This window comes from Squalius cephalus (genome assembly GCF_949319135.1).
Source record: "Squalius cephalus genome assembly, chromosome: 9".
Classification (NCBI taxonomy): Eukaryota; Metazoa; Chordata; class Actinopteri; order Cypriniformes; family Leuciscidae; genus Squalius; species Squalius cephalus.
The window spans coordinates 9552528-9566581 of record NC_137130.1 but is presented as its reverse complement, the minus strand read 5'-3'; the positions used below and the strand labels follow the sequence as shown (position 1 = coordinate 9566581).

The 14054-nt window shown below is 36.5% G+C and overlaps 1 protein-coding gene across 4 annotated transcripts in view; it reads left to right on the top strand.

The window, feature by feature from the left end:
- The window catches only part of vwc2l (von Willebrand factor C domain containing 2 like), a 29776-nt gene extending 22408 nt beyond the window's left edge, over positions 1 to 7368 (top strand). For all 4 annotated transcript variants that reach the window (XM_079881771.1, XM_079881772.1, XM_079881770.1 and 1 more), the window contains one exon: positions 5805 to 7368. In XM_079881771.1, coding sequence (XP_079737897.1) covers positions 5805 to 5956 — 152 coding nt within the window. In that variant the 3' untranslated portion in view covers positions 5957 to 7368. The remainder of the gene's footprint in view (positions 1 to 5804) is intronic.
- Positions 7369 to 14054: the final 6686 nt, after the last annotated feature.

Here is a 14054-nt window from a genome sequence, read left to right as displayed (position 1 = left end):
AGCAATTTGTGCACCGCTAACCCCGCCACCCTATTGCAAGTCTATTAACATGTCTGTGATGTGGTTAAAAGGCAATCTAGTTGTTTTCTCCCACAGTAAAAGGGAGGTCATGAAGCTTGAACTCTTTTTGAAATGTGTGGCACCACTGACTTTTACTGACATAGAGTGAGGACCATATTTCAGGAAATAATGCCACATCAAACCAGAAGTACTTTTCAAGGACTTGCTTGTCATCCATAATGGCCTTACATATATGCTGAAATGTTACTTCTGTAAATGCTGTTTTTTTATTGGGCCGAGTATTTTGAAAACACTTCTTAAGAGCTGACGTTTTACTAATTCAGATCTCATTTACAAATAATCATAAATAGCACCACCACAATTATAAAGAAAATGCTGTCTGGCCCTTATAGATGAAATTGCAGCTGTTTACAAAGAAATGCTCAATGGTGCTCGATTCAAGATCCTCCAGGCACCACAGAGATGTTTTAGAGCAGTGCTTCGTTCAAATTGAGCTGAAAATGTCCACAAAGTGAAGTGTGGGGGCTTAAACATTCTGTTTCCAGAAGATTTAATATGAAAAATTATTTTTTAAATCTTCATCGATGACCAAGATCACAGTCCTTATAATACTATATTCTAATAAGACTTGATTGACCAGTGGCTGGTGCCTTTATAATTTATTTTTTCATAAAGCCATCACACAAATTATGATCACAAATGGTTGATTTTAATCTCTATAGTGCAGGAACTTTAAAGGGGACCTATTATGCCCTTTTTCATAGTCTTGATTTTGTTTTGGGGGTCTACTGGAATAGGTTTATATGCTTGAATGTTCAAAAAACATCTTATTTTTCACATATTTTACATTGTTGCAGCACCTATCTTCCCAGTCTGTCAGTAACACTTTGTTTAATACTTTAATTCTACGCACGTTTTATAATTCTCATTTAGAAAATGTGCGTACACACAGATGTAAACTTAGAGTGTGTGTACGCTAAAATCCACGGCAATGTTCGTTTTTAAAAAGATGGTCTTTGACATGGAAAAGTGCTTTGTGCCTAGGGTCTAATCAGACACACTATTCCTTGTGGCTGAGAGTTGGACTACTGCAGGAATTTGAAAATCTAAGCAATTCTTGCCGCTTGCCATTCTCAAGTGAAGGATTTGGACGTTGACTGTTGCTCTTTTATATGTAAATGACATTAATTAGGCCGCATTTACAAGGCGGAGATCTGAAATGGCACACAATGTCAAGATCATTTAGGGTGTGTTACACTTGTAGTTCGGTTCACTTGGTTCGTTTGGTCTGGACCAAAAAAAAACATTTAGTCCTAGTCCGCTTAGCATTCACATTGGCATTTTAACACCGAACCTAAAGATACCGAATCTTAAGGCATAGGGATATGTTCACAACCTGCCTGGTCGGCTTTTATTATGTATATTTCGCAACGGAACTTACCGTAAATCCGAAACAATGCTGTGTTCTGGGCTAAATGCACTTGTTGAATGTGCGTAGTCTACATATGATGGTATTTTGACCAGTTGAGAACTTGTGAAGAGTTTATAAAATGTGTAAAGGAGTCAAATCAGCAGCAGGAATCCCTCCGTCACACACACAAATGAAGATCTGCTGTGAGGAGACACGGTTCTGATTCCTGTACCGAACTGTGATGGGCAACATTGCGACTATGACAAGAAAAAACAGGAATACTTGAGCATTCTGTACTTATCAGGGTCGCATCTTGACATCATGTCCCGTTTTTGGTTAGTTTACAAGTCTTTTGTCCATGTTGCGTTCATATATTATTTGAACCGCACCAGAGTTCATTTGGAAGCGGACCGAGACCCATCTTTTCAGCGGTCTCGGTCCGCTTGTTTGGTGCGCACCAGGGTTCGGATGGCAGCGCTCACACTTATTCAAATGAACCGCACTAACAGAGCAATTGCACCAGGGTTTGTTTTAATTGGTTCACACCCCAAGTGTCACAATGGTAACTGTGTATCCACACCCTAGCAACCATTTAGAGCATCTTATAGATTTCACATCTGGAAGAGAGGTGTACGCATGTTTTTTGTGCGTATGTTTGTTCTCTGAATCACACGTACGTATATTTGAAAAATGATCGAAAGATTAAATGTAGGATGGTTTCTACAAAACATTTTAGAAATGAGGCCCTTGGTCTCTATGAAGCCCCTTCTTCTGAAAGGAATATTGTGGAATATTGTGACTTGTACATTCCCGGAAGAACACTCAAGACTACAATGGAGGCATTTCAGGGAATTCGGAAACAGAGAAATATAGGCTGTAGAATAACTCCCTTTGGTGCTTTGTATTTTTGTAGACCTTTTTCATGCTCAAACAGCAACATTACACACTAAAGAAAGTTGTAAAAAAAGTAAACATAATATACCACTGATTGCAGCATAAGTCCCCCTTGAGGTCACCAAAGGTCAAGTGCTGTAACAGAGACAGTATATAGAGCTTATTCAGAGCAGCGCCATGACAGGTATGAAAGTGAGGCTGTGAGGTATAGACTAACCATGTTTTCAATGGCATCCGCTGTAAAAACCTATATAAAGCTCCGAGATCACTTATTTTCCACAGCTCATATTGTCTTGGTGCTCATTTTATGTCTACTGACATTTCTTGGAAAGATATTTTTGCACTGTTTCAATTAGAAGAACAATCCAAAAACACATTAAATATCAGTACAACCAACTGAAGAGATTTACGTCTATCCCTCACAGCCTCACTTTCATTCCCGCTAAAAATCAAAGATGGCGCCGCTGTGAATAAGGTCTATAAAGACAAAGAAATGCACCAGCCACAGATAAAATAATTGCACTGCGCAATATAGAGGCTACAGGAATGGACAATTTGCCTTTAAATATCCCTTGCCTTTTACTTGACGCCTTTATGTCAATTCCTTGCAAAGCACAAATAAAATGATCTTCAGAAACATTCAGACAAATGTGGCTGTGCTCAGCTTGTAATTTTATGGTAAAAACCCGCAAACACATCACAGGAATTAATTCTATTGAGCTTTTTGAGCTATTCCACTTTTGATTTGCCATCATTTAGGAATAATCATTGCTAATTTACATGGGTAAATATGGACATAAACGCAAAGATATTTGATAAGCAATTATACCAACCGCTTGGGGTTTAATTCACAGCGGGCCACTAATATTTGCTCATTGGGGAATTGCATATAACACTAAACTCTTCTTGTAAATAATCATAAAATACCCTTGGAATTGAAAAACAGTGTCTATGTTATCAGAGTTTTAACATTACTGTTGACCAAATGAAAATCTGCACTGTTTTATATCATTTCTTATTCAGCTTATGATTCTGACCATCTCACCGAACCAGAGAGCACAAAATAAGTAAAAAGAAGCATTCACATGACGCATCCTTGCAGCTTGATTGAGTGTAAGTACGACCAAGGGTGTAGATTTGGTTTGAACATTGGGGGGGTTGAAGTTTGGGTATGCCTCCTGATATTGTGATCATGTTATAAATATTGGGGGGGTTGTAATGCATAGATTTAAATATTGGGGGGGTTATCTCCCCCCCATCCCCCCCACAAACTACGCCCCTGAGTACGACGTCGGCACACAATCTTAAAAAAGTGGCACTGAAAGACTAAAGAAACAGTAAGATGGAACAGCCAAAGATGTCCATTTTACACGTTTACATAGTATACGCCAACAATTAAAAGCATTAGTATTTCATTTATTCCATTTATCTTTTGGGGGCTTTTCAATGGAAGTTTATCATCTCACTATTCTGTCTTTTTTTTTTCAGAATTGCATGATTTAAACTCACAATTTTGAGTTATAAAGTCAGAATTGTGTGATAAAAAAATGTTTATCTGACTTTTTCTCTTGCAATTCTGACTTTTTCTCGCAATTATTTATTTCTCGCAATTCTGGCTTATTTTCTCAGAATTTAGAGACAAACAAAAACAAAAAAATCGAAATATTGAGAAAATCGCCTTTAAAGTTGTCCATTTCTGTTGCCGATTTTGCTGCATCCACTCACAAAAATAAATTTACAGGTAGGAAATTTACAACATATCTTCATGGGTCATGATCTTTATTTAATATCCTAATGATTTTTGGCATAAAAGAAAAATCGATCTTTTTGACCCATACAATTGTGCTATTGCCACAAATATACCCGTGCGACTTACGACTGGTTTTGTGGTCCAGGGTCACATATTAAAATATGAATAAATCATAATGCGTATTACAACATGCTTCCAAATAATTTCAGTTATTAATAAATACCAAAATAATACATTAAGAATCCTTTTAAAATTTCACAAAGACAGATAGCCTCTGGCACAAAAGTATACTTAGTAATGGTTGGTCATACACTCAATACTTCCGAACGGCCTACCCAAAGGTATTATCTCAAAGTGAGTGTTCAAGGTGTGCGTGTTATCGCCCATAATACTCCAGGCTTTTCTTATCACTTGCTGCTCATAAAACGGAATTAAACTCTGCAGACTAGGGGCACGCCGGTTATTGCGAGTTATAAAGTCCAATTCTGAGTCCAAAACTTTTTTTCTCAGAACTACACATTTATATCTCACAATTCTGACTTTATAACTCGCAATTGAGAATTTATATCGTGCAATTCTGGGAAAAAAAGTCAAAATTGTGAGATAAAAAGTCGCAATTACCTTCTTTTTTTATTCAGTGACAGAAACAAGCTTGCATACTTTTCTTTCTTTTTTTTCAGTGAATAGTGTTTATGTACAAAAAAAAAAAAGTTTGTCAAATTTCATTTGGACCAAAGCAATTTTTTTCAATGCCATTTAAATGCAGTCCTAATGTACACAGAAGCTGCATTTATTTGATCAAAACTACAGTAAAAAAAATACAGTAATATTGTGAAAAATTATTACAATTCCAAATATTTTTCCTATTTGTATAAATGTAATTTATTCCTGTGATGCGAAGCTGAATTTTCAGCATCATTACTCCAGTCTTCAGTGTCACATGATCCTTCAGAAATCATTCTAATATGCTGATTTAGTGCTAAAAAAAACCATTTCTTATTATCAATGTTGAAAACAGTTGTGCTGCTTAATATTTTTGTGGAAACGGTGATTCATTTATTTCAGGATTATTTGATGACTAGAAAGTTCAAAAGAGCAGCATTTATTTGAAATATATTTTTCTGTAACAATGTATGTGCACTCCAAAAAAATGCTTGGTTGTTTCAACCCATGTTTGGGTCAAATATGGACAAACCCAACTGTTGGTTTAAATTAAACAGTTTAAACCTAAGTTAATTTGTCCATATTTGACCCAAATATGGGTTGAAACAACCCAGTATTTTTTTTTTTAGTCTGGTTATTTGATTGATTAATTAGCGTATCATCTAATTCAATATTTTTCGTTTTTCTGCATAGCTCTACAATGGTCTTCAAGGCCACAATAGAAGAGAATAATGAGTGGAGCGTGCTCAGATCACACATAGTGCCAGCATGGCTGTTCAGCAGCCCCTGCAGCTTGTGGCGCATTAGAATGCAAAGCATCCCAGTGAGAGGATGTGTGAGGAGGAGAATTAGAGAGAGAAAAAAAGAGAGGAAGAAAGAGGAGCAAAAGAGCTTTAGTGTTACAAAAACAAGCCCATCGGTGCATGCCCGTGAAAAACATCCACACGTCTGTTCCGCTTTCGAAACTCCCGTGAGTCACCCCAGCATTCCCTCCAAAAGAGGCTCCTGTGAGCTCTCGCTCATTCCTCCTTCCTTAAAATCTCCTCCTTTTCCCCCATGTGACAGGTCCAAATTGCTTCGCTGGTACCACAATCATCCCAGCTGGCATTGAAGTGAAGGTGGACGACTGCACCATCTGTCGGTGCCACAGCGGGGACTGGTGGAAGCCTGCGCAGTGCTTGCGGCGGGAGTGCCTCAACGGTCAGCCGTCATCATAGAAACCCTCCGGAGATGAAGAGAGGGTCACCGATGCGATGTGCTGTCAGCGGCCCACCTTATGACAGCGAGAGACTGACTGACTGGCAGGAGCACAATTCCTCTGGCAAACTGAGACGGCTGGACAAGCTGAGATACATGGGACATGGACTCGACATAATGTACACTCAAACACACACACACACACACACACATAAAAGTCCTTGGCAGAATCATAACAGTTTGTCTTTCACTGAGAACACATTTTTCTCCTGTGATGAGTTTATACTATGGTGAACCTCATGGAAATATTTCACTCCAAAATCAAAAGAAAGAAATTAAGAAATGGTACTTTGCATAAAGAAAATAGTCTATTTTAGGACTTTATGATATTTGCATTTTCCACTTCAATTTTTGAAAAAACATTCAAACCATCTTAAATCATCACAAATTAAAGTACAACATACTATCATAATATATAAATACTTTATAACAAAGATTCAAAACTTTTATTGCATTACGTTAAGAATTACCGTACAAAACAATTACGAGAATTGCGATTTATGCATTGCCACAAAATGACAATATAAGTGCAAACGTGCTTAAGTGTTAAAATACCTTAATAGTCCTAAAACAAGCTTCATTTTCTTCGGGCAAAATGCAATTTCTTATTTTGTTCATTAGGTGTGAAATATGATCTGGACATGTTCTTGACAAGTTTCATGAGATTCACCCACTAGTTTTATTAGTTGCTGATGCTGCTTGAACACAGCTTGTTTGTATATTTCACGAGACCCTGAGTGCTCAATAAGAACATTTAAACCTAAAATAGCACCTCAGTCCTTTGAAGATAAAGTTGATCATTTTAGTCTGAGCTTACAGTGAGATACAGCATTACATACGCAAAACCACACCTCCACTAGTCCTGTACAAGCCTCTGTGTTCCCACATTTGTTGCGTATGAGTAATATTTAGTGGTAGTATTACTAGGGGGTATTAACTTGTTCATTAAGAAACATGATTAATGACAAGTTTGATTTTAATAGTTTAATTAGTGAAACAAGAGGGAATAAGGTAGATCTACTCCACATAATTGGAAAATGGCCCAAGAGAAACAGCTGAGAAGCGAAGATGATTCAGTGATTGTTTAGGGAAATTATTTTATTGCTTCATTCACATGAGAAAACTGAAGAATGGAAAAAATATGATAATGGATCCAGCAGTATTGGTTGGAAACAATTTCCATGAATAGGGTACACTTTAACTTCCTGTGTCGTTAAGCATTAGAGACATAAATATTTATAATACAGAAATGAATACAGCAAGGATGCATCAATATAAATTCAACTGCGTTTTTAAAAAAAAAACTTTCTATTCATAGAATCCTGAGAAAAAAAAAAATCAGTTTCCACAAAACCTTTTAAGCAGCACAACTGTTCTCACCATTGATAATAATAATACAAATTCTTGAGCCCCAAATCAGCACTTTAGAATGATTTCTGAAGGATAGTGTGCCACTGAAGACTGGAGTAATGATGCTGGAAAAAATCAGCTTTGCATCACAGGAATAAATTACTTTTGAAAAAATATTCAAATAGAAAACAGTTCTTTTTTATTGTAATAAGAATTTAGAATATTACTGCATTTTGTTCAATTAAATGAGACCCCACATTTTTGAAAGGTATTTTATATATAGGCACATTCCAATCAAATATCATAGAAAATAAATATGTTAAATAAAACGGCTCCTCAATATTTAGCTTCTGAAGATAAAGCACCTCCTTTCATTCATCATTTCAGGCAATATATCGTACCCTATTAATGCAAAGCGTCCTCTAACGTTAAACCTGTGCAACCAACAAATCTCTACCGTAATGCAGTTTTCTCATCTGCCAGCAAAACCCTTGTTTTTCTCTCCCATGCCCAAACAAGCACGCTTTCCTAAAGTCTAGCAGCTTGAACTTGTTATCTAAGCAATTAGCCATCCCACAACAGCCTACTTTAATTTTCCTTAATCAGGCAATATGCAGTGATAAATTACCCGCCTCTGCCCTCTGTGGTACTGCCCGGCAGACACGCAGCCCAGCATGAAGAAGGCTAAAACAAAGGAAGGAATCTGCATACAGTCTGGCGCTTCAAAGCCACGTTCAAAACCACTTCTTTTGATCTTCCACGCATCCGTAACCTGGGCTCATGGCAATTTCGCTCGCAGCTTAGAAGATGTTGATCAACTGCACTTTGAGAAGCACTTAAACCAATAAGAACCTCTAGACAGACTCTGAGCCGCTTTCAGCCCACATTTGCTGCAGATTTTTCTGTATCGTAACACATCTGTGCAGAGACCCATTACAGCACAACGTTAGCAACGACCATCATTCGTCGGTTTAACTAACGCATAGCTTATAGACCCCCTTTAAAACAGGCACCCACCTCCAAGATTTCCTCTTTTCTTTCTTTTCGCAATGATGAATACCAGTCATTAATTCAATAGGAACTTCACCAAGCACCTGTGATTTATCATAGGTATTTTTTCCCCCTCCAAGAAAATTCAATGCCTTTAACCTTTTGGACTCGGTTTCTAAGCTCTGATGGATGAGCTACTTAATAACAGATCTGCAGATTTGGTAATGAGACGACAACGAATGCAATAGCGTGACCGCCGAAGGTGCTAGATATATATATATTGTCCTAGATATAAATATATATATTCGCCCACTGCTTTTTACTTCATCTTTGGGGTCTCTTGTCTCTCTATAGCTCAAGGTAGAAGCCAAGACTTGTCCAATAAATCAGCAAATCATTAGGTCTCAATTGAAATAATGAACCGTAAAAGTCTATAAATGACATATAGCGAATGACAAATGATTATTAAACAGTCCCGAGAGTCTTCTTCACACTGGACATTTATTACAGCTCTGAGCATAAAAAAAAAACAGATGTTGTGTAGCATCATCTAACACAGAGACAGGGTGATACTAAAAGAACAGATGAGTACACAAGCTGTCATGAGCAAGACTGTGAAGCACTAAGCACCAGACATGACCCACAGCTACAAGCAAAGCTCAGGCTTATGCGAGCGGGCGATCTTTTTGTTTCCGTGGCTTCTGTTTTTCTTTTTGTCCTAAGCCTGCCCATCCCAATGGGTGCAAGGCGCTTGCCTTTCTAAAATCACAGACTAGAGGAGGATTTCTGAGATAAACCACCCTCTGCTGTAGACTGATACATCTACTGTAGCACCAAAACTATAACATCAACAAGAGCTTCAAAGCACTGTGGGAAACTCGTTCATTTAATTACTACACAATCTCAGATTACGATTTCATGATATATGGCTGTAAAAACTGTCCAGATCACATTTCACCCTAAAAATCAAATATTGCGCAATGAAAATGACTATTTGAGGATCAATAAGGATTGGTTTTCATTGTGAAATTTTTTTTAACATGCACCAAATTCTCTGTAACCAATCTGGACGTATTGGTTCTGAAGGTTTTTTTTTATTTATTTTTTTTGTATGTACCTTATTTTCTGGAATATAAGTCGACTAGAATTAAAAAAAATAATAATAATTTGGTGTACAAGTCACATTTTATTATTACATTCAGAAATAATGTAAAATATTGGTAAATAAAACTGTATTTTAGTTCCCATCACAAAATCCCACAACAAATCCTTTCAAATTAATGGTAATTTCCATTCCATTATTCTCAATGTTGAGAATATGTAATACTGAATGTAATACTAGTATTAATTCGGCCATTAAGTATAAATATTGAAAGTCAATTTTCAAAAATCACTATAATTTGTTTATTGCATTATGGTAATAAGAATTTAGGGAAGGGATTTGCTTAACTGACACAATAATATTGTATAAAATGACAATACAACAAATCTTAATGGTGCTAAAAATTTGATTTGATGTTTGTGTAAAATCTTTCTCTTTATTTTGTTGGTGAAATAAGACCTGGACATGTTCTTTACACAAATTTTGTGAGAGTCACCGTAATATAATCAAAGTCTCAGCAGCTACTGAAACAAAATGTGTCCTGGAATTGTTGTACAGGATAAAACTCAGTGTTTCTTTTTTTTTATATATATTAACCCTAAATGTTCATTAAACTGGACAGCGTTCATTGTTTTGGCAGCATATCGCACATCATGGGACTTGATGATGAGAGTTATCAGTGAAACTGTCATTTATTGATTATTAATTGACTGAAAGTCAGCTGTGGCACTTAAAACTCCCACCTGTCCTCATGTATGATTTTTTTCCCCTTACTGTTCTCTTTTGACAATCACATGGAATTCACAATGGCCAGGCCTGATGACGTGGAATACATCTCATTTGTACTTTTTCACAGCGTCTTTTTTCCTGATTCATAACAAGCTACAGCAATCCACTGAAGAAAGGACCGGCTTCATCTGTGAAGAAATTGTGTTCTGCATCATGCTTCTAGAAAGACCTGATTCTTTGTGCACATGGCCTTCAATGTCTGTCAATGTCTCTACAATTCACTGTCAGTTTTGTAAAGGTGAACCATTGCTCTTTTTTTGAGACACTGACTAACTGTAGCTGGAAGCTTTGAAAGATTGTTCTTTTTTCTAAACAAAACTGTTATATGAACTTGTGCCTGAAAACAAACAAACTGCATCTCTAATGAAAGAGAGGGAAAAAAAAATACTGTTAAACAATCAGCTTTTCTTACTGACGGGCACTGAGGGTCATTACGCTTAGAGAGACCGTTCAACCAAAAAAAAAAGACAATTCTGTCATCATTTACTCACCCTCATGTTGTTGTTAAGTCATATGACTTTGAAGAATTGTATTCATTTTCAAATTGCGCATTTCCATGCAATTGCTATGAATGAGGAGCTGAAGCTTTCAAGCTTCAAAAGGACCCCAAACTAAACCAACCAAAATATGTACAAGAGGTTTCAAGAGAGAAGTAATGTCTGATTTGCGAACAAATTATTGTTTGGTCACGTTGACAATCTTTCTGATTGATAAATTCACAAATCAGACTCACCATCTCAAAGGGAAATATAATAAAACAGAAGAAACAGTTGTAAACAAGATGAGGGTGAGTAAATGACAGGATTTTTTTTTTCTGAGAACTATTCATTTAAAATTAATTTTACTCAATGATTATGTATCATTTAACAGTGCTATTATTTAAGATTAAGAATTATTAATAATATTACTCATAATTTTATGGGACAGTACAAAGCCCAGGTGCCCTTCCTAATGTATAAACATGTAAATATCTCAAAGCGTTTAATGTGTATTCTGAATTCAGAGTTAGAAAGAGGATTAAAACCGTGTATTATTTATGAAGACAAAACTATTTTGTTAAATAGACTGAAAAAAAAGTGTTATTCAGTAAAAAAAAAGAAAGCCGGTGTATGGATTTTTTTTTCTTTTCCTTCCCTTCCCATCTTTTGTAAGCATATACAACCAGCTCATCTCCAACCAGATGCACAGGGCATCGCCGACACTGCAGACATGAGCAGTTCCTAAATGCTGACAGGGCAGTATTTTATAACCAGCCATTCATTTACAGTGTGGAAACCTCACATTCCCTCTGTCACAGGGAGTCGGGCACATGCTCACTTTATTCTGCTACTGCTAAGAAAACAGACGCCACACTGAGGTCAGAGAGCAGGAAAGAGAGGAACTCGGACTATTACTGTAACTCCACCACAGGTTTACTCATCCATCATTGTCTAGGAAAGCCTTTAAGTGCTGATACAACAGGAAGAAGTGGCACAAAGAATTGCTAGAACCCCCTAAAAGCGTTTGAAGAAGTGCAACTTTCAACATAAGTAGCAGAAACAGTAGCCAGAACTGAATTTGCTTCCAATCCTGACGGACCAACATACATGAACATTCATGGAAAGCACTATTCACACACCATTTGTTCTCTAAACGATGTTTTGAGTTAAGTGTTATTTTTACAGGACGTCTGTGATAGTTTTACATAAGCTCATGTGCCCACAAGATCATACATAATTAAGGGAAGAAATTAATTAAGGTGAGGAACTTACCGGATGCTTCTGCTACTGAGGATCAGACTCTCTTTGTTGATTTCATTTTCTTACATCAGATGGGGTATCAGCAGGCAGCACTTGAACCGCCAACTGGCAAACAGCCTCAATAATGCAAAGGTTAGCTCCTGGTCTCTGCTTTGACGAAGGAAAAGTTTCCAACACAACGTATATTTCACACTTCTCACGCAGACATCACACGTCATCAGCGCGTTTCATGCTATGCAGAGGTAGACAGACCTCAGACACCGAACACGGCAACCGAAACAGCAGCCACCTTTTATTATTGTAATGTTCATTATTATTGTAATGTTATGTGCTTTGAGACATGAGGTAGTTTAACGCCGTCTCTCGTGACGCTTTTGTTCGCTCCCTGCTGTACGCGTTCATGTGTTTCGAAGGCGGCGTGGTTTTGGAGACGCTCTGAAGGGAGGGTGGGATCTCATGCTTTCAAAGCTAGCTCGCTATTGCTAGCCTCTCTGAAAATTAACTACCCTACCTTTAAAATTCCATAATACTACATTTGTCTAAATAAATTGAAATACTGAAATCAATCATTTAAAAAAGTACAAGTAAATTTAGGCAAAACTAATATTATTTTTTTTATACTGTAGAAATGGACATTCATTTCGAGAGATTATATTTTAAAGTTAAATATTAAATTTAAGGCAGTGAAAATGTGGACATGCACAACTGAGTATACGTAGAATGTTAATAAGATATACTATATTTATGAATATACAGCATTTAAAAAATGGATTTCTCTTTATTTTTCTGTTTTATTTAAAAACTGGCAGTATAATACTGTAACTACAGTATTGTGATAATACAATATCTGCATCATTTGTCAGAGGCATTGCTATTTTAGTATAATTAAGATACCATTATAGTTTTTATTAATAGTTTGAATTAGAATTTATTTTTATACTTTCCATTTTCATTAAAATTTTTGTTAAAGATTTGGCGATTTTGTTGTGTTTTTGTCATTTTTACTAGTGTTAAATCAAGTTAAGAAAATGAAAATTAAAGTTTTTTTTATATATTATTATTATTTCCATTACAGTTACAAAAGTTTTTTGTTATGGTTTTAGTTTTATTTGTATAATAACCCTGGTCAGAGGATGCATGAGCCAGTCAAAAAAACCTAAAAAAAAACCTGTTGGTAACTTATTTAAATATGAATACATGGTTATGCAAGATAAATACACGTTTGAATCAGATGAGAACGAACCTCAAAAAGAAAAACTAAGCTTTTCTGAAGACTAGACTTGAGACATTCTCTAACTGAAATCCAGTTAAGAATCATTCAATTCATATAGTGAAGAAAGCTCGTTTTGCAGCAGAACTTCCCAAACATACTTAAGTAGTTCTGAGATTTATAACAGCCAGTTATTTATCAGCATCTGCTGGGTACTATAAGTCTAGGAGATAATTATAAAGTTAGATCTCCAACCGTTCCCTTTAATATAAAGTCTGGCTAAAAAGATTATCTAGGATGAAGATAAAAGCCAGTGTTCATATTAAAGACATCTTCAGATATACTGTAAAACAAAAGCAACATAAGATCCAGCATTGCAAAAAACAATGCATAGTGAACAACTTTGCCCTCAGGAATGTATCTGTCTGCACACATTGCTCTGTAAAAGTGCATTTGAAAGCTCTTGACTCTTAGTAGTGAGATGATAAAGTTTGCAAAGTCAGATGTTTAGAGTTAAGGGTGCATGTTTCCCTCTACCCACAGGACCCTCAATACCCTCCAATTAATCACCCCACGAAACCCTGTCCACACCACTAATTGCCTCCCTCCACGTCCCTGCAGGACGAGGCCGAAGCAATTTAATGCAGCTCACAGCAATCAATAGCAATTAGGAGCATCCCTGACTAATCCCAATGAAAGCCGCGTCTTGGGAGATGGCCAAAGAGGACCAGAAATCTTTCATTTTTAACCCTTGCAGAAACAAGAAGCAAAGAAAACAAAAACTTGCTTGTTTGAAAGCCCCAAAGGTTTGAGAATTAATTGCTCTTTTTCTCTTCATTCATCTCTATGGGTATTTTTTTCCCCATCTAATCTAAATG